At 46.7% G+C, this 18,822-nt stretch overlaps 2 protein-coding genes and 1 long non-coding RNA gene across 6 annotated transcripts in view; 1 reads left to right on the forward strand and 2 right to left on the reverse strand.

The window, feature by feature from the left end:
* Positions 1 to 1,782, reverse strand: SLC10A4 (solute carrier family 10 member 4). Its single transcript, XM_031588751.2, has 3 exons — positions 1,403 to 1,782; positions 1,040 to 1,250; positions 1 to 904 (listed from the first exon to the last, which is right to left on the reverse strand). The coding sequence occupies exons 1-3, from the start codon at positions 1,780 to 1,782 to the stop codon at positions 389 to 391; spliced, it is 1,107 nt and encodes a 368-aa protein (XP_031444611.1). The 3' UTR covers positions 1 to 388.
* LOC149918237 (uncharacterized) overlaps positions 1,184 to 18,822 on the forward strand; it is a 26,984-nt gene continuing 9,345 nt past the window's right edge. For 2 of the 3 annotated variants that reach the window (XR_016466174.1, XR_016466175.1), the window contains exons 1-2: positions 1,184 to 1,267; positions 10,199 to 10,313. This is a non-coding gene — a long non-coding RNA (uncharacterized LOC149918237). Of the gene's footprint in view, positions 1,268 to 2,087; positions 2,297 to 10,198; positions 10,314 to 18,822 lie in introns of those variants that run through there. The other variant, XR_016466176.1, reaches the window with a different exon arrangement.
* Positions 14,884 to 18,822, reverse strand: part of SLAIN2 (SLAIN family member 2) — a 28,138-nt gene continuing 24,199 nt past the window's right edge. For both annotated transcript variants that reach the window (XM_031588558.2, XM_031588557.2), the window contains 2 exons: positions 16,644 to 16,962; positions 14,884 to 15,185 (listed from right to left, as the gene is read on the reverse strand). In XM_031588558.2, the coding sequence (XP_031444418.2) occupies positions 15,119 to 15,185; positions 16,644 to 16,962 (386 nt within the window). In that variant the 3' untranslated portion in view covers positions 14,884 to 15,118. The remainder of the gene's footprint in view (positions 15,186 to 16,643; positions 16,963 to 18,822) is intronic.

Below are 18,822 nucleotides of genomic sequence, written 5' to 3' on the forward strand. Positions count from 1 at the left end.
GGGTTTGGTTTGGGCTCGGCCGCGTATTTGCGGGTAGCACGGTGCTTTACGACGGGAGCGTGGAGACACGCGTGCAAGGTGACGGCCGCTCGGAACGTGCTCCTCCTTCCACGCTCGGGCGGACGGGAGCCTCGCTGCGTGGAGAGGAGCGCTCACTGGGTTGTGCGGCAGTGATACTTTCTCCTCCTTTACTATTATTATTCTTTTTATTTATATATACTTTTGAGGAAATACACCAGTGATGGCAATAAACACACGTCACTTTGTACGATGGGAGCAGCTGGAACAATGACAGAGTCCGAGTAAGTGCACCCAGCACAAGCATGGCTCACACCACGCCGTCACCTCAGCAACAGCACGTGGGCCTGGCTGTCACCCCAGCATCTGCCTACAGCGCTGTCTGTGCCAGCTCAGTTGGAGCAGCACCGAGCTCCTCAGTGGTCACCGTGCCATAGGAGGTATCGGGCACCTCCTCCTCCTTCAGCTTCCTGTAGGAGATGTCTGTGTCCTCCTCCTCGCCCAGCATCTCCTGCTTGGGGCCGTCTCTGCCATACACCTTGTAGGCCAGCACAAAAAGCCCCGCTTCTGCCGCCTGGAAGAGCGCGTAGAGCAGGGGGAACATGTACATGCCACCCACCAGCTGCGGGGGGAAGGTGAGCTTGAGGATGGCGGTGCAGAGCTGAACGTTCTGGCAGCCTGTCTCCAGCGACACCGTTCTTCGGCAGTGCGGGGGCATTCTGAAGAGAGTGGCCAAACCATATCCCAGGGCGTATCCCGTCAGCGGCATCAGCACGGCGATGGCATAGACAGAGGCGGGGATGTGCGCCAGCAGGTCGGGCCCCAGCATGGTGCCAGTCAGGATGAAAAGGATCACCAGGGTCACTAAAAGGGACCACAGCGAGACCTGGCCACAGACAGCGAGAAATGGCACATGGCTGTGAGTTTAACAGCATAAGAGCCCCCTCTGCCCTCGCTTTGTGCATTCAGAACCTCTGCACTGCATCGATGGCCACTCCGGTGCCCGCTGCCGTGCCCTTACCTTGACCAGGAGGTCGGCAGCACGGGGGTACCGGTATCGGATGAGCACCCCCAGGCCGATGGGGAGCAGCGTGCTGCCCAGCGTCAGGCTGACGGCGCCCAGGGGCAGCAGCCGCACCAGCGCCGTGTGGATCCAGGGCCGGCTGTACAGCCACAGGCACAGCGGCATCAGGAGCAGCGCCAGCAGCGTGGAGGAGGCGGTCATGATGATGCTGCGGGGGAGCGAAAGGTACGGTGGATCGTATCGGGGCAGGAGCTGCCTAAACACACGCCCCTCTCCCGTCCTCCCCGGCCCGTGGTAGGATCGGGGTCCCGGGGCCGAGCTGCACGGTGTTCCCGTCCCGTCCCGGCGCCCGGTGCCTACCTGAGAGTCATGTCGCCGTCGACGAGCACCGACATGAGGTTGGAGAGGTTCCCCCCGGGGCAGCAGCCGCACAGCAGCACCGCCACGGCCGCCACCTCGTCCAGCGCGAAGATGAGGGCGAGGAGGAAGGCGACCAGCGGCATAGCCACGAACTGCCCCAGCAGCGCCAGCAGCACCCCCACGGGGCGCCGCAGCTGCCTCCCCAGCTGCCCCAGCTCCACGGCGCAGCCCAGCCCCAGCATGGTCACGCACAGCGCCAGCCCCACCAGCACGCTCAGCCCCTGGCTCAGCGGCCGCTCCCCCGGAGCCTCGGCGGCCGCCGGCGCCGCTCCGCCGTCGGGGCCGCCGCCCGCCGCCGGGGGCTGCTCCGAGCCGGCCATGGGCGCGCCGCGGGGCCGCGGGACCCTCGGGGGTGACGGGCGCCCGCAGCCCGCGCGGAGCTCCGCGCCGTCTGCCGCCGCTCTCGGGGGCGGTGTTTCGCCGCAGCCCCGACGGCCGCCAGCGCCGCCCCCGGCTCCGCCGCCCTCCTCCCGCGGGGGCAGGGCCCGCAACGGCTGCGGGGGGGCACCGAGCTGCTCGGGGGGCGGCTGCACCGCGCCGCGCTACGGGCGTCCGGACTCGGGGCACCCCCCGCAGGTCTCCCGCTGGTGCGAGAGAGGAGGGGGTAGGAATTAGGGCCGGTGCTGGGGGTGTCCCGGTGGGACTGGCAGGAGGTGCCCAGGGACGATGCCAGGGTCAGTGCTGCTCCGTGAGTGCTCGTTTCCTTGCTGTTAACTGAAGGAGAGCACGGGATGAGTCATCGGTGCTGGACAGTCCGGTGGGACCCAGCTCTCTGCAGCTCATTCATTCGTATTTTGTGCTCCACGCTGCTGGCCAAAGACAGCATCGGGCCAGGTTGGCTTCCTTGGGCTGAATGTTCTTGGGCTGTGTTTTTCCACTGTGTGGAATGTGCTTCAAGTGTCACGCTGCTGAATCTTCTCCTCTCCCTCATGCTGCCGGTGCTTGGCTTCAGTTCCTTTATCACACCGTCCTTGTGCTGCGGTGCCCCATGGTTTGCTGCTGCTAGAGGCATGCGGGCACAGTGCAGCAGCTCACCCAGCAGGTGTGGGTGCTATCTGCCACTGTCACTGCCCAGGCTGGCTGCGCTGGCAGGCAGATATTCTGTATCATAACGCATAGCACATCCCATGGGCAGCGGCAGGAGGAGGCCACGATAACCCAGCTTTGGGCTCCCCCCCTTCCTGGCAGCACCTTGGTATTGACACATCAGGAGCAGTGCAAAAATGTTATGCTTGGCACTAAGTGTGGTGGTTATCATCTCTGCAGCTGGCCATGGGCTGGCATGGTGTGTCATCGTGAGGGTGCAGGCTGCAGCCTGACCTGTGCACGGGGCACTGCAGTGTGCCTCAGTCTGTGCTGATTGTTGCTGTGAGCGGGGCACAGGAAGCACCACATCAATTGCTGATGTGTTGAAAACATGGCAGATAAAAGCCGTCGTCTCTTATTCTCAATTTCTTCCTCGGTATTCCATCTGCTGAAAATTGGGTGAGCAGACAGCTGGTGAGAGCAAGGAGTGGGAAAGAGAGCAGGCACTTGTGCACTGTTTGTAACCGTGGTGAATAGTGTTGTCTCACACTACTCACAGAAGGGGTTGGTTTCTGCAGGGGAATGTGCGTGCTGTGAGCAGTGCTGGCCGGACTGTAAGGAATGACCCAGGCCTCCTCGCTGCACGTTCAGCCAGCGAGTTCTCAGCACAGTGCATGGAGCTGTTGTTGGAATGCTCTGCTCCTGTGAGAAGCACTGTGCCCTGCACCTGTCAGTGCTGGGCAGTCTGCAGAGCAGTGATGGCAGTGTGGAGAGGAGAGGAAAGGCCGTGGGGAGAGACCTCTGGGCCTTGAGGACAGCAAGACCTGTGTGTTCATTGCTACTTATAAGGTGCATCCAGAGTGGTTATTTCTTGTGGCTTTGGAGAGCTAGGAATCAAAGTACAGATATGCAGAGTTGCTGGTTCTTTCATGGCTGTCTTTGTGCTGATGAGGCCATGTTGGCTGGTGCTTGGGTAAGCAGGGCCTTCTCTGAGTGGATGGCTCTTGTTGCCTCTTTCAAGAGGGAAGGTTGCACCCCCAGCACTTTGGTCAGGATGTGCTGATGGATGGGCATTACTCTTACCACAAAACCAGTCATATTTCAGGCAAAAGCTGAGAGAACCAGATGTATTGCTTCTCACCCTCCTTCCTGGGAGCCACTGCAGGGGCATGGTGGCAGGATGATGGCAGCATCCCCTCATGAGCTACAGGGCCATTTGCAGCAGCCAGCAGCATTTGTCCTTGCCCACGTGTCCCATTCACTGCAGCCTCTTCTGCTGTGGGACTTCCCTTCTTTTGGTTCATCTTGCACTGTTGTAATGGAGCAGCCTGGCCTCACAACCTGTTTCTTGGGTTTCTGGGTGCAGCACCCATGCTGCTTCCTTGTGCAGATGAGATCCCATGGAAACGTTTCTCCTCCGTTTGACCTCCCCCATTCATTACAGTTCTGTTCGCTTCTCCCTCAGACTCTTATTTCAAATCATAGAACCATAGACTGGTTTGGATTGGAAGGGGTGCTGAAACCCACCCAGTTCCACCCCCATGCTGTGGGCAGGGCTGCTCCCCACCAGCTCAGGCTGCCCAGGACCCCATCCAACCTGGCCTTGAGTGCCTCCTGGGATGGGGCACCCACAGCTCTCTGGGCAGCTGTGCCAGTGCCTGAATCCTGCCCACAGTCTGCACTCTATTTATTTCCTCCTTGAGAACTGCTCTGACATTCGTAACCTCTGAGTGTTGTTATGAAGTTGAGGTGGTGTGGTAGGGAAGAATCTGGCCACGACCTGAATGCAGCAGCATGAGTTTCACTGCTGTGCTGTCGATCTCCTTTGTGTCCCTGTTGCCTGCTGCATTTCCTCTGTGTGGCTGCGGGCAGCTCCTCCCTTTGAATCACAGACCTGCTGAGCATTTCTGTGTTAGCAGTCCAGGGCAGAAATGACTGTTGAAATAAACCCCGCTGTTGTACTTGGTGTGCCCCATGGTTATTTTTAAAGTACCTCAAGCCCATTAATCATCAAATGAAGTACTTCAGGACTCAGGTCGCTGTGTTCCAATATTTCACCATTAGGACTGAGCGTCCTATGTGTGATCCACCTTCCAAAACTGAGAGGCAGATCCCTCTGCCAGCCATCCCATTACAGGCAGGCTCTTGGCTCGTGGGAGAAGGGCTAATTCTGCAAATGGATTGCTGATGGACATCTGCTGAGGCGGTTGTACCCCTGCAGCTGTAAGGCAGATATTAATAGTGTGTGTTTGGAGGCTGCCTTGGTACATTTTTGTTTGCAACTACGTGTTGCATGTTAGATACCTCTACCTGAGTTTAAATAGGAAATCATTCTGCCTCAGGCACTGCTGCCTTCTGTTGCTGTCTGAGATCTTTTTTTTTTTTTTTTTTTCGTGTGGGAGGGAGCACTATCAGCATCACGATGAAAGGCATAATAAAATAAATGACCGGATGACTAATGCACGTCTCAGTGCAGAGGAGCTGGAATTAGCCCAGCCAGGCAGGGACAGGGAACAACAGAGCTGGGGATAGCAGGGCTGCCTCTGAAGCTCACCCCTGAGCTCAGAGCCAGGCTGCAAGCACAGCTCTGCCTTTGCAAGGCTCTGCTGGCAACCCAGGATGAGCCCCTGGGCACGGGGTTGGGGGGTTGGAACACAAATGTGTTGTGCTGTGGGTGCTCATGCAGAGTGCTGATGATGGGATGTGTGCAAAGTGACAAATGGTGGTGGGCTGGGAGGTGCTGTTCCTGGCCCTGACCCAGCTGGGTTAGAGGCTTCTGTTTCCCATTGAGGCTTGAAGCCCCACTTCATTTCCTATGCAGGAACCTAATCCAGTTAGGGACATAAATCATACGAGGTGAAGCGCATAAATGTCGTCTTGTGCCTGTAAAATATGGGCTGTGGTTTGGTTTTGTTTTTTTAAAGCCAGGTCAGATTAAATGACACTGAGACTGCATCGTCCTGCAGAACAGTTTGAATGTCAAAAAATACAGGAGTGAATTTAAAGACTCCTGCGGCACTGTTTGCTACAGAGAGTGTTAATTTAATTGAGGAAAGACATCCTAAAGACAAGTCCCAGCCCTCTGCTGCTGAAGCTTTCTTCAGATTGCAGATGAGCCCATGGGACAAGTCAACAGCAGCAGCATTGCTCTGCCTCAGGTGGCACAGAGCCCTCTACACTCCACTGTCATTGGCACTGCTGCTCCTATGGCAAAGCTGCATAAACACGGAATAAAAATGGTCCTTGTCCCACTGCCAGATTTTTACAGAATAATGAAAATGGATATCTGTGCCACTGATCAGCACATGAACAAAGCAAGGCCAGACCACAAGCCAGGTGTGCTGTTAGCTAAATTAAATCTCCATTGATTTACAAAGAAATCTCAGGAGAATGGGAAGAAATAAATCTCACACACAATGGGAAGCTCTTAATACTCCTCCTAGAGAGTGTTGTACATTGATCCCATGAAAAAGAGCCCTGACACTCAGTGCACATGCTCTTCTAAAACCTTGCTGGGGTGAGACTTGTTTTAATAACCCAAACAATCTTCATGTTGATCCTGTGATCTTAGTGGGACTGCTGTGTCACTGTGGTCAGGGAAATGCATTCTGGATGTTGTGGCCCTGCTGATTCACTAGGAGGGTGATTTGGGTCAGCAAAGGCTTTTGTTTCTGAGTTGGGGTGCCAGGCAGGTATTGTATAAGAAGTGTGGAGCAGTGTTCCATCCTCGTGCTGCTGACCCCACTGCTGGCTGCAGGCAGGTGCTGCAGACAGACACACAGCCCTCATCAGCAGCTGTCCGGATAGGTGGGGTGCTTCATTCACAGCCCAAAAAAATCTGGGTAGCCAAATTCCTAAGGCCCAGAGAGTGGTGGTGGTGAATGGAGTTAAATCCAGCTGGCAACAGGTCGTGAGTGGTGTTCCTCAGGGGTCAGTACTGGGGTCAGTCTTGTTTAATGTCTTTACTGATGATCTGGCTGAGGGAATTGAGTGCATGCTCAGTAAGTTTGCAGATGACACCGAACTGGGAGGAAGTGAGGATCTGCCTGAGAGTAGGAAAGCCCTACAGAGGGATTTGGATAGGGTAGATTGATGGGCTGAAGCTGTTTGTATAAGCTTTAGCAATACCAAGTGCCAGGTCTTGTAGGCAGTGTGCCCAAGTGGCCAAGGAGACCAATGGCATCCTGGCTTGTATCAGGAACAGTGCAGCCAGCAGGAGCAGGCAGGTGATTGTCCCTCTGTACTCTGCACTGGTCAGGCCACATCTCTAGTACAGTTTTGGGCCCCTCAGTATAAGAAAGGCATTGAGGCCCTGGAATGTGTCCAGGGAAGGGCAAGAAAGCTGTGAAAGGTCTGGAGCAGAAGTCTTACGGGAAGCAGCTAAGGAAACTGGGATTGTTCAGTCTGGAGCAGGCTCAGAGGAGGCTTGAGATCTCTAGAATGACCTGAAACAAGGTTGTAGTGAGATGGGAGAAGAATTTCTTCTCCAAAAATGTGGAATGGGCTGCCTAGGGAGGTGGTGGGGTCACTGTCACTGGAGGTGCTCAGGGAACGTGCAGATGTGGCACTGAGGGACATGGTCAGTGGGCATGGGGTGGTGGGTTGGCAGTTGGACTAAATGTTCTTAGTATTCTTTTCCAACTTTAATGATTAAGGATAAAAGGTGAAGTGCAGGAAAGGGACCCTGAATGATACCTTGTCTGTTTTGAATGGAGTCATAGTGCTGTGTGGGAGGGGTGATTCTCATGCCAAGGGGGGCAGGAGAGAAAACAGGAGATCAAAATTAGGAAATTGAGCAGCGCTTGTTGGAGTGACAGAGGCATCAGAGCCAGACAGTACAATGGAAGGGCTGAAGGCAGAGCGGAGTGGTCTATAAACGTGATCTTTCTGTTGTTTTAATTTTATCACGAGATTACTGATAGGCCAATTTCAGTGATTCACATCGGTAATTAATATTATTTAATTATCTTCATAATGAGAAAGATGCAGGAAGTGGGAACACACTGATAAAGAAGATGTTCTGCTAATGAAAAGCTTGGTGGAGGGGAACAGCTCCAAAACGTGGGATGGGAGTGCTTGCAGTGTGCGGAGACATGGGCAGTGCCACCCACAAAGGCTGTGGGCTCTAAGCCCAATAATGAGCATTGCTTTTTACAAGTTAGTTCTGCGGTGGAGGCACTCAGCCCAGCTCCTGACCAGGAGGACTGAGCCAGGCCTGGGTGCTGTGCAACACAGGTTCTGCTGTCCTGTAGTGATCCTGTGCCTAGAGTGCAGCCTAGGCAATGCCGAGCATTGATCCAGGCCTGTGTAAATGGCAGCATAAATACAGGAACCAAATCTTTGCTAAGATTCTCACCAATCCACCCCTCCCCCTCTCCCCCCCCCCCGCAAAAAAAAAAAAAAATCAATCAACTCTGACATTTACAATAGACATTATCTGCTCTGTGACATTTGGTCTTATAAACAGATGTTGACCAAATTTCCATTTGTAGCTCAGCTCGCTGCTGCAGATGAGAGGATGCCCACAGCTGACCCTTGTCTCTAAATAGCACAGTGCCCACCCCTTCCTCCCAGCCACAGGGTGCTGACAAAGGACTGAGCCCCAGGAAAATACATCAGCATCACCAGCAGAGCGTGGCAGAGCAGGGAACCAGAAGAGGGTCTCCTGCAGCCCAGTGTTGTTAATGATTTTTGATCCTGAAGCCAGGTGACAGCAGTGACACGACACTGCTGCCACTGATATCCAGGCACTGCTTGAAATGGAATCAGGGCAAAGGTTTCCTAATTCCTTTGTAATCAAGTCAGCTAAAGCAGCATTAGCAGGGTTTGTGTCTGTATTAGCCTGGGGGTGGATGAACATAAATGACAACCTTGTGCTGGACTCCACATCAGTGTGTAAGAGCAGAGATATGTGGAAAACTCAGAGGCTAAGGCAGGGCCAGAGGGTTTGCCCAATGTTCCCCAACCCCTTCATTCCTGATGAGGCTCTAAATGGCAGCACCTGCTTCACTAAAACTGCATTTCTCAAGGAGGAGCATCAGGAAGATTTGTCATAAGCAGCACCTGTTCTGCCCAGCTCCATTCTGATAAAGAGAGCTCTTCTCACACAGCAGATTGGTTTGGGGTCTTGTATGTGGTGTTTTCTAGATCTGAACTGGAAGCTCTCAATTAGAACTTAGTCTGTTGCTTTTTCCTACCAGTATTCTGGCTGCTATTGGAGCACGCTATGAGCAGAAGCAGTGATGAGGTGGTTCAGCTGTACTGACCTAGGGTTAAAAGACAGAGGTGAATTAGGTAATGAATTTTTTGTAATTGGATGTATGGTTGGTCTGGTGGTACTAACTGAAGGGAAACAAAGCACCTGGGAGATGTATCTTGAGGAAAGTGTCATAGAATCATTTGAGGTGGAAGGGGCCTTCAAAGCCTTTCTAGTTCAACTGCCCTGCAACGATCAGGGATGCCTGCAGTTCAGTCAGGATACTTAGAGCCCTGTCCAGCCTGACCTTCAGTGTAGGGTTTCTATGGCTCCTAGTCTAGCCTGGGAGCCTGCCTGTGGCTGGAGAGCCTGCCTGGGGAAGAGTGATACAGAGCTTTAATCTATGGAGACCTTGTAATTAAGTGGTTGCAACAGAAGCAGAGGGTGCTGAAAACCCCTTTTGCAGGTAGGGAATCACTTCAATTACCTACGCCTTTAATTCTGCTGAAGAGCTGCAACTAAGTGTAACCACCACAGCTGTGCTTTGTTCCTGCAGTGCTCAGTGCAGTCACAGCAGAGCTGTTGTGTAAATGATGCACGAAATGACTGAGTGAGACACTGGGACTGGGGATCCCATTGTAAAATGAGCAGTTCTAGGGAACGTGAGCCTGAAGGAGTGTTGGCTTTCAGTTCCTGAACTGCAAACCAGGGATTTACACAAGGCTTCGGGAGGGAAAGGCTTTTTCACTGTGCTGAAGTTCTGTGTGAAGCAGTGCCCACATCCCAGCCTCACCTTCCTGGACCAAAGCTGTGGTCAGACTGCCTGCAGGTGTCAGCCTTGTGCTAGAGGACGGCCAATGCTCATGAGTAATTCTGTGGATGTTTCTGTCTTGTTTGTTTCTCGCTTAAAGCAATCTAACTTCACACTTTTTAACTTAATAGGTTAAAAAACAAAACAAAACAAACTCCTGCTCTTACAGATCAAGAGGCAGAACTAAAAACACATTGCTGTTGTATTTAATGAAGTTTGCTGCGATTTTTCTTCTTCAGAAATATTTGTAGTAAAGGTTAGTTCCAAATGATCACAATGGAGTGCTCTGCAGTCACTAACAGGCAGCAGCATAAGCACCTTCTGCCCCATTCACATTTACTTCCCCTCCCCAGCCCAGCTCAATGCTCTGTCCTGTAGAACCTGCCCCAATGCCTCTGCGCCACCAACACAGGAACGCTCACACCTTCCTGCAGCATAAGAGAACTGTGGGGAAAAAATACTCTCTTCCCTTTGAAACCATGAGGTGCTGAGGGATGTAGGCTAGTGAGCGTGGAGTATTGGGTTGGTGTTTGGACTAGATGATCTTAGTGGTCTTTTCCACTTTAGTGTTTATATTATTCTAAGTGTTGGCAGTATCATGATGCTCAGTGTAAGTTTAATACAGAAGAGTTTATTATAGAAACCTACTAGGAGAGATGTGGAAAAGGCAACTGAATTGCCTATGATTTTGATGCTGCCCTAGGTTTTCCTGAAGGAGCATGAAGCAAACCACGTTTGATTGCTGAACCAAAAGGCAAAGGGAAGGAGCAGCTCACATCCAAGGGGCAGGAGGAGTGAAGTCAGCTCTGCTTTAGAAGGTAAGCTGCCTCGGGGAAAACATTCTGATCTGGATGTTTAATTACAAACCAGGGGACTACACTGGAATATGTGGTGAGTCTCGCTGGTTGAATTTTGTTGTACACATCATGCTAGGTCTGTTTACCATATAGAAGTAAGCCCAGCTTAACTATTCTAATGCTGATGTGATGAAAGGATGGCATTTGTGTTATGGAAACAGACTTACTGAATCTGACAGCTGTGTTCTTGCTGTGGATTTGTATGTGGCACCTCCACGAGAACACTTTAAAGGCCTGTGAAGAGCCTGAACATTGGTTACTGCAGACGTCTTGCTCAAAGGGTCATGGATTTCACAGCTATGAAGCTGAATGATTTCCAGCTACTGCAGCAGTAAAAGCGATCAGTCACCTTTAATACAATGGCAGTATTAATGATTCAAGGTGTGGAAGAGCATGCTGGTTATTGCTTATGTTGTGCTGTAGCAAAATGCACATTACCAAATTTAAAGCAAACTTCTTGCTGCCGTGTGATCCAAAGCAGGCTGAAAAGAACAGAAGATACAGTACAAGCATGCAATATTGGTTGGGAGAAGATAACAGAAAGCAATGGGTTGGAAGAGTTGTTGGTCTGTACTGCTCTTAATGCATATATCCAGTTTCTTGTCCACGTATTATCAGTTGTAACATAAAGGCATTTGTGTTTGAACTAGGTAAAACTTAGCTGAACTGAGGCTTGCTGGATACACTTTTAGGTTGCTCAGTTTTCTACATAAATTCCCAAATTTTTGTAATGAGAATTTTGTTTCTTTTGCTGAAGTGTGCATGAATCCCGTAAAGATAAAAGGCAGATTCTGCACTTAAAGACTTACATAAATCACTAGGATGAAAATTCAGAATACAGCTTTTCATGTAATCTATTTAGACTTTAGTAAAGCCTTTGACTCTGTCCCTGCAGTACTCTCCTAGAGAAGCTGGCAGCCCATTCCTTGGATAGGTGCACTCTTTACTGGGTGAAAAATTGTCTGGATGGCTGGACCCAGAGGGTGATGGTAAATTAAATCCAGCTGGTGACCAGTTATGAGGGATGTTCCTCAGGGGTCAGTACTGGGGCCGGTCTTGTTTAATGTCTTTACTGATGATCTGGGTGAGGGGACTGAGTGCACCCTCAGTTCCCAGGTGACACCAAGTTGGGAGGAAGTGAGGATCTGCCTGAGGGTAGAAAGGCCCTACGGAGGGATCTGGATAAGCTGGATTGATGGGCTGAGGCCAATTGTATGAGCTTCCATAAGACCAAGTGCTGAGTCCCACCCTTAAGTAGCAACAAGAGTTGCTCAGAGGAAAAAGATCTGGTGGTGTTAGCTAACAGGTGGCTGAATGTGATCCAGCAGTGTGCCCAGGTGCCCAAGGAGGCCAATGGCATCCTTGCTTGTATCAGAAATAGTGCAGCCAGTGGGAGCAGGGAGGTGATGGTCCCTTTGTACTCAGCCACATTTTGAGTACTGTTCAGTTTTGGGCCCCTCAGCACAAGAAAGGCATTGAGGCCCTGCAGTGTGTCCAGAGAAGGGCAAGGAAGCTGTGAGGGGTCTGGGGCACAAGTCTTATGAGGAGTGGCTGAGGGAACTGGAGCTCTTTAGTCTGGAGAAGAGGAGGCTCAGGAGAAACCTGAGTTCTCTACGATGACCCGAAAGGAGGTTGTAGTGAGGTGGTAGATCAGCCTCTTCTCTTAGGTAATGGGTGATAGGATGAGAAATGATAGCCTTAAGTTTGCAGCATGGGAGGTTCAGGTTGGATATTAGGAAAAATTTCTTCTCAGTAAGAGTGGTGAGGCATTGGAACGGGCTGCCCAGGGAGGTGGTGGAGTCACCATCCCTGGAGGTGTTTTGAGAACTGTGCAGATGTCCTCCAGTGCTGCATGGCTTAGTTGGCATGGGGTGATGGATAATCTCAGTGGTCATTTCCAACCTCAAATGTTACTTGAATCACACAATGTCCTTAGAGAGCAGAGGCCTCTGAGCACAGCAAAAGTACCTCAATTCACTGAGGAAATCACAGACCCAAATAACAGCACTGTACTCACTTTATGAACTACAGGAGCAGTAGCTGATGTTCAGGATTGAAGAAGTGAATACAGTTATTGGAGGGGGAAAAAAAAAACAACCACCCCCCAAAAAAAAAAATCCAACAAAAACCTCTAAAAAAACCCACCCCTATAAATACATGAAGACTTCATAAGCTGTTATAAGAATAATGATGAAGACAGTATTTTGTGGTAAGAATATTTTATATATTTTTACACTTTAACACTTACAAAAAAACATTCAAACAAAAAAAATTAAATAACTTTGGAAGCAGAATGAGTCTTTCTGCCTACATACATACAACAATTCCAAGCTGTTGGCACAAAAAGTAATCCACATTCATAAAACCCTTACTACTATATCAAACATAAGTTAAGTAAATCATAGGCACTAGTTTATCAAATCCATATTTCCACACTTCTGCAGTAAATCTCTAAACACAGAGCCCCATGATTTCCTGATATCAATAAACTGGTAATGCACGAAGGCTTTCTAGTAAACAGATAGTCTGTCTTTTCAGGAAGCTGTTTGTTGTATTTCAGGGGGAGTAGAACAGCAGAGAAAAGAATGCTTAAGAACTGAAGCTGAATTTACCCATTAACAAATTACTCAAGGAAACTTACAAAACAGTTTGATGCAGCCATGGTAAAACCCCAGTATTGTCATCTAAACTGACTTTCAAAGTTTAAAAGTCAACCAAGGTGTTTAATAAAATCCACCAATTAAAAATAATCTCTTCTTTCAGTGAAGCAGCATTGCTTTGTAAAATGCTGATGTGTTAAAAATTCAGCCTTTGATGGGAACAGGTGCATTTGATCTCTTCTACTTAATAGCTACATGAGACACTTACTGACGTCCGTTGTCTGTGCCAGTGATGCAAGGCCAGGTTGTTTCAGCAGGTGACTTCTGCTGAAAGCTTACTGAATTACAGTATATTTGATACCAATTTCAAAGTCTCAGCACAGATATTGGTCTGGAGTGTGAAGTCACTCATCAACCCATAACTTGCCTACAGCTGCTTGAGTAATTAAGAGCAAATCAGTCTCTGCTACTTTCTGTTTGGCTTTTTCCAACACAAGTAGTATTGCATGGCTTTTTATCCAGGAATATGCAAATGCTAGCCTAAAACTCAAGTGCATGGATTTCAGGGTTAGTTATCCTCTTGGTGGGAGTCAAAATACACCAGCAGTTCCAAACTCAGGTACTTCAGGGGCTGAAGGCTATCTACTGCCTGATCCAACTTTTAGTGTTTGTCAGTCATTGCACAAAGGAGACCATTCACGTTTCATTATTTCATTGACTGTACATCCAACATACTGAAAAAGCTTCAAACAAAATCCCTTCCATTTAACTTGTCCCACCAAATACAACCTTAGTTACAAGTGTTTGTATGATGTTTTCTGAAACAGAAAATGATGGTTCAAATGCTAATTATATAAATGAGTTGTTTTGAGAAAAACGTGAGTGTTAGAATAAGTCAGAGCCACAGGAGGAATTTAAGAGCTTGTAAACAGACATAGCAGGTTTCATACTCTATTACCAGTAATGTAAGATACACATATGTAAGGCAAAGTACATATTTAAAACACACTTACTTACATGGGAAATATCTTCTGTAAAAATATTTACAATTTAAAATAAACCAATTTAAGAAATGGATGAAAGTAAAAAAATAGGATACAGAAAACTCCCTCATACCATGGAACATCACCTAAATGAATATCATTTGGCATCAAGAGTCAACTCATTACCTTAAAATTTGTATGTTACAAGTGCATAGTTGTGTTTCCTTCTCCTCTACTATCAGCATTTACAGTTGTGTTCCAGGCTGCAAGCGTAGTGGTATGGTATTAGAATGAATGAACATTACTACTTGCTTCTTCCTTTTTTAAGGAAACCTGCTATAAAAAAGTTTTCCCCAAATAGTGAGTAATGTGTTAAAAATGTGGCTACAACAGCAAAGGCCATCTTTCCTGAGCCAGGAACTTTAAGGTCAGAAAGATTGTACAACTGATGCTAAGCCCTTTTGGCAGTCAAGCAATAAGAGCATGTAAAGCTGATAAATCAACACAGGAAAGATGCAATCTATACTATTGCATTTGTGTACATCTGCTACATTCAAACCTTTAACATTAATACAAGCCATGGCTACTCATTACTGTTCTGCCTAATCTTCCAGAGTAGCTTCTGATTCTTCCTGAAGGATGTATGTACCACTTTCCCTAATGAGAATCTCACTCAATTGTTAACAGCAATATTTCAATAGCACTGTAGCAGTCTGCGATCAGAATATCAACGTAGTTTTGTTTCAATAGTACGTATTTACCAACCTTTCTGTTGAATTAAAATAGGTTGAAGACAATGTTTTGGAAAATCTAAGTGATTGTTGTACTTGCTGTTTTTCAAGATGGGCATTTCTTTGGCATTCGTTAGGTTCTTGCCCAGACATTGGCCGCTGTCATAAATGCTCAAATTGACCCATTTTAGCAAGCAAGAAAAAAACCCACAAAACATAACTGAGAGCAATTTAATGTGAAAGTGATTGTATGACCACCAAACATCTGATGTTAGATGTCATTAAAGTGCTGCTTTATAATCTCTGCCAGCTTGTGCTAATTAGAGACAGAGAGGTCTGGAATTCATACAAATCCCAAAAGTCACATCTGAACAGTCTGTAGAATCAAGCTGTGTGTTAGCCTGGTGAGGAAGCATCCATGAGCACTGGAACTTTGCATTAAGCTCTGCAGTTCAATAGCAGCCATCTTTCCAACTCTCATCTTTCATGTTGCTGTAGGTTTTGGGAGCAGGTAATGATCTAAAAGAAAAGGAGATATTTTTCAGTTTCATACATAACAGCTGAAGTCTCCATCTGTGATAGATAAGAGCTTAAACATTTTTTAAATAAAGTATACACTTCACTCATTTGTTTCTCTGCAGTACAGTTTTTTTAACATAAACTCCAAAGTATTTTTCAGTTTATGATCTTAACAATTATCCCATTGGAAAACTATCTAAATAAACAGTCAGAAAACATTTTTTACTGTACTCTGCAAGAACACAAATTTTAAAATGAGCTTTTTTTTTTTTGTGTATAAGCAGAGAGATCCTTGTTTAGAGTACTTTCCTTACATCAGAATCTTGGAAGTTCATTGATACTTCACTATTGCACTGCATACAGCTACTGTATGCTGTACCTACAGCATATACAACAGCTGTGTAATAACTGAAGTACTTCTAAGGCCAGCTGGGATTTGGACAACTATACTTTGCTTCTCTTAAAAAGTTTCTGTAAAAAAACACCCTTGCTGTTTATAATATCACATTTCATGCTGCTTATGGAGTACTAAACAGCGAGTCACTTCTTGTTCCCTGCCCAACACTCACAGCAGAACTGCTCTTTAAGACTGTTTCATCCTTCCTATGATACTGGAGATAACTGTTTATTCTTTCTGCTTAAGGGATTTCTCAATATTTCTCATGGATGACTGCATCCTTACGTCAAGTGTCTTCCACTTGACGCCTTCAGTGAAAACACACACTAGCTTGGCATTAAAAGCACATATTCCAAGTTATGCACCTTTTCCTTCTATTCTCCTGAAGACATACTGTCCATGTAACCTTCCAGCTGATAATTAGCTTCTCTTGTGGTTGCTTTCTGAAACTCTGACATTAAGCAACTTCTAGAGGTGGGTGCTAACACAGAGGTTATATTTGAGTTGAAATTTTTTTTTTTGTCCTGTGACTTAACTGCATCAATATTCATGTTAGGTTTAGAATACACAATAGATGACCCCTCTATGGTTAACGAGCCTTCCTTTCTAAAGAAAAAGTGTTCTATTGTGGTGCCTTTACTTGACAACTTGACACAGTTTACAAAAGGAGCTTCAATAGTTCTAACAACTTCAGACTGTGTCACTCAGTGGTACAAACAAATTCTCATTTGACGGCTACATTTTGGTGACTTTTTTTTTTAAACTACACAAGAACAAATCTTTGCATTCTCAGCCCATGCTGTGACACTTTTTCAGTTCAGTATCTTTCATTATTCATTTCAGCTTCACCCATCTTCCCGTCCCAATTCAAGAAACTTCTTCTCTCAGTTTTGCTTCAAATCCCTTTTGAAAACACAAACACTTGCCATGGAGGTTTCCATTTCTGTCATTTCTCAAGACCCAGAACCAAACTAAAAATTGCAGTAAGGAACAGCACAAATATACAACGTGGAGAAGGCAGTATGCAAATTGAACATTTGAACTGCCTTTCCCACACTCACCTGCGAACAGGCTGTGCAAGTTTGCTACGAGGCACTGGGATGCCCCCTGTGGAAGGGGCACTGGGTCTGGGCAAACCACTCCTCATCCCCACTGTCCCTGCCGGCCTGGTGAGGGTGGTGCTGTTAACGCTGCTGGCAGGGCTGGGCAAGCCTGAACTCTGAGCTGCAAGAGGCCCTGGTGAAGAACTGCTGTGTGTCAGCTGTGTGGCTTCCAGAGGAGCAACAGAACCAGGTCCGTGGTTACTAAATGCTTTCAGTGGTTGTCGCAGAGCTAGGGGAGATGGCGCTGCAGGTGAGCGGAATTTACTTGAAGAAGGTACTGGAAAATAAAACGCAGAAGTTACTTTCAAGCATAACTTATAATACAACTGAAATTAAAAACAGGCAAGGATTTTATGTGAAAATTCAAACAACACGATGTATAATGGAGTACAGCCAATCAAGCAGCAATGAGAAACAGGAATTCAGATGTCCTTTTTGTCATGTTTTTGATATAACTCCAATGCTCCCTTTACCTACTTTGAATATTTATCTGGATTTATGAGTAATGCCAATAAGGCTGTAACCATTCTATCCATCAAGCCAGAAGAAACAGAAGTGAACAAATTTGGTAAGAAGCAATTCAGCTGTTTCAGAAATGTGTGCCTAATTCCCATCTTTAAATAAACACATTCAAGTATATAGGATTCTAGTGTGACATCTGTGTATGTTTGCACTTCCTCAGGTACAGGGATGCAGCTCAGAGCAAGGCATCCTAAAGTTTCTTTTATGCTCTTCTTTTCAACCAAATCCATTGAGTCAGGATTCATCTTATGATAGGGTCAAGTTCAAGAACTATAGTCTGAAGGCAAAAAAATAAAAACAAATACAGTCAGCCATCTCCCAACACCAAAGAGATGAAGCTATGAAACTTAAACCAGACAGTGCTGACAATTTATAGCCTTCCTCTTCTTACCAGTTTTACTTACAGCTGAATTCAAATACTTCGTTATCAAAGTTAGTCAGCATGTAAAATGCAGGTCTTTATCAAATCCTTCCTGGAAAATGTTAATAAACCAATGACAATCTATTGGCTTAGACTTAGAATTTAACACTCTCTACAAGCCCTTAATTCAAAGCGCACACACAAATGTATGCCATTTGTATTTTTTTGGTTCTATGTATTTATTTTACGCAATGCAATAGGAAGAGTTCTTTTTTATTATATACACAAGAATTAATTCTGAATTTTCAAAGATAGCTAGCAATTAATGACAATTGATCCTTGCATCAAAATACTGATGATATTTAAGTCCTTTGATAATATTAAATCTTAAATTCAATTCTTTATGAGTATCAGAAATATTTTAAAAATATGTATAACGTATAACTGAACAGAATTCTTGAACTAATCAATCTTCTTAATATTTGAATGGAATTTCACCAGCTTCTCAGCCTGATTAGGATGGGATTCAGCAATAGCTGGTATTGGACAATCAAATCAATCACAAAAAAGGAGAAACCACGCTGACATTTAGTGACCTTGCATGAGCAATTCCTTTTTGACTAAAACATTTCTTTATGCAGAGGAAGTTGAGTTTCTCTTTGACAGATGTTGTACTTAACAAAGATGGCCCTTCGCACAGCACTCATTATCATTTTACAAGACAAATCCACTACGAGTAAAGAGGAGTAAGAGAAGAAACCAGTAATGATAGGAACATGACCTCCTATATGGGGTACAGAGAAAGTAATAATTTCCAGATTGTTCTGCAAAGCTATTCCTGATAGGGATTGATAGAAAGATTAATACGTACATTATAGATGTGAGTTGGATTCAATTCCTTTTGGGATTATGCAAGAGGGCCTTTCTACTGACAGTAGAAAGCATGAGGCCGTGGATGGGAAAAGCTGACAAAGGTGGTAGAGATGTCAGCAATACATGACAGCTGGCAAGGAGAATAAATAAAAGCCCTTAAAATAAAAACCTTGGTATCAAGCCAGACGATGGATTACAGAAAGCATTAACAGCAGAATGATGGGACAAGAATGGCAGCAAAGTGTTCCTACAACTACAATAGATGACATATTAGAAGGGGGTTTTTTTTGAATGTGAAATTGTCAATAAGATTGGTGTAATTAAATCAGCAATTACCAAGAGATTCTACAGTCTAAACAAAGGAAGCTTTCATCACTAAGT

The sequence above is a fragment of the Phasianus colchicus genome, chromosome 4 (genome assembly GCF_987193195.1).
Source record: "Phasianus colchicus chromosome 4, bPhaCol1.hap1.1, whole genome shotgun sequence".
Taxonomy (NCBI): Eukaryota; Metazoa; Chordata; class Aves; order Galliformes; family Phasianidae; genus Phasianus; species Phasianus colchicus.

Excerpts from the sequence above, each read along its gene's own strand:
- SLC10A4 (XM_031588751.2), bottom strand. The coding sequence starts at position 1,782 with ATGGCCGGCTCGGAGCAGCCCCCGGCGGCGGGCGGCGGCCCCGACGGC. Across the intron at positions 1,251-1,402 it reads GACGGCGACATGACTCTCAG|CATCATCATGACCGCCTCCT; the intron begins GTAGGCACCGGG and ends GCTCCCCCGCAG. Across the intron at positions 905-1,039 it reads CTGCCGACCTCCTGGTCAAG|GTCTCGCTGTGGTCCCTTTT; the intron begins GTAAGGGCACGG and ends GTCTGTGGCCAG.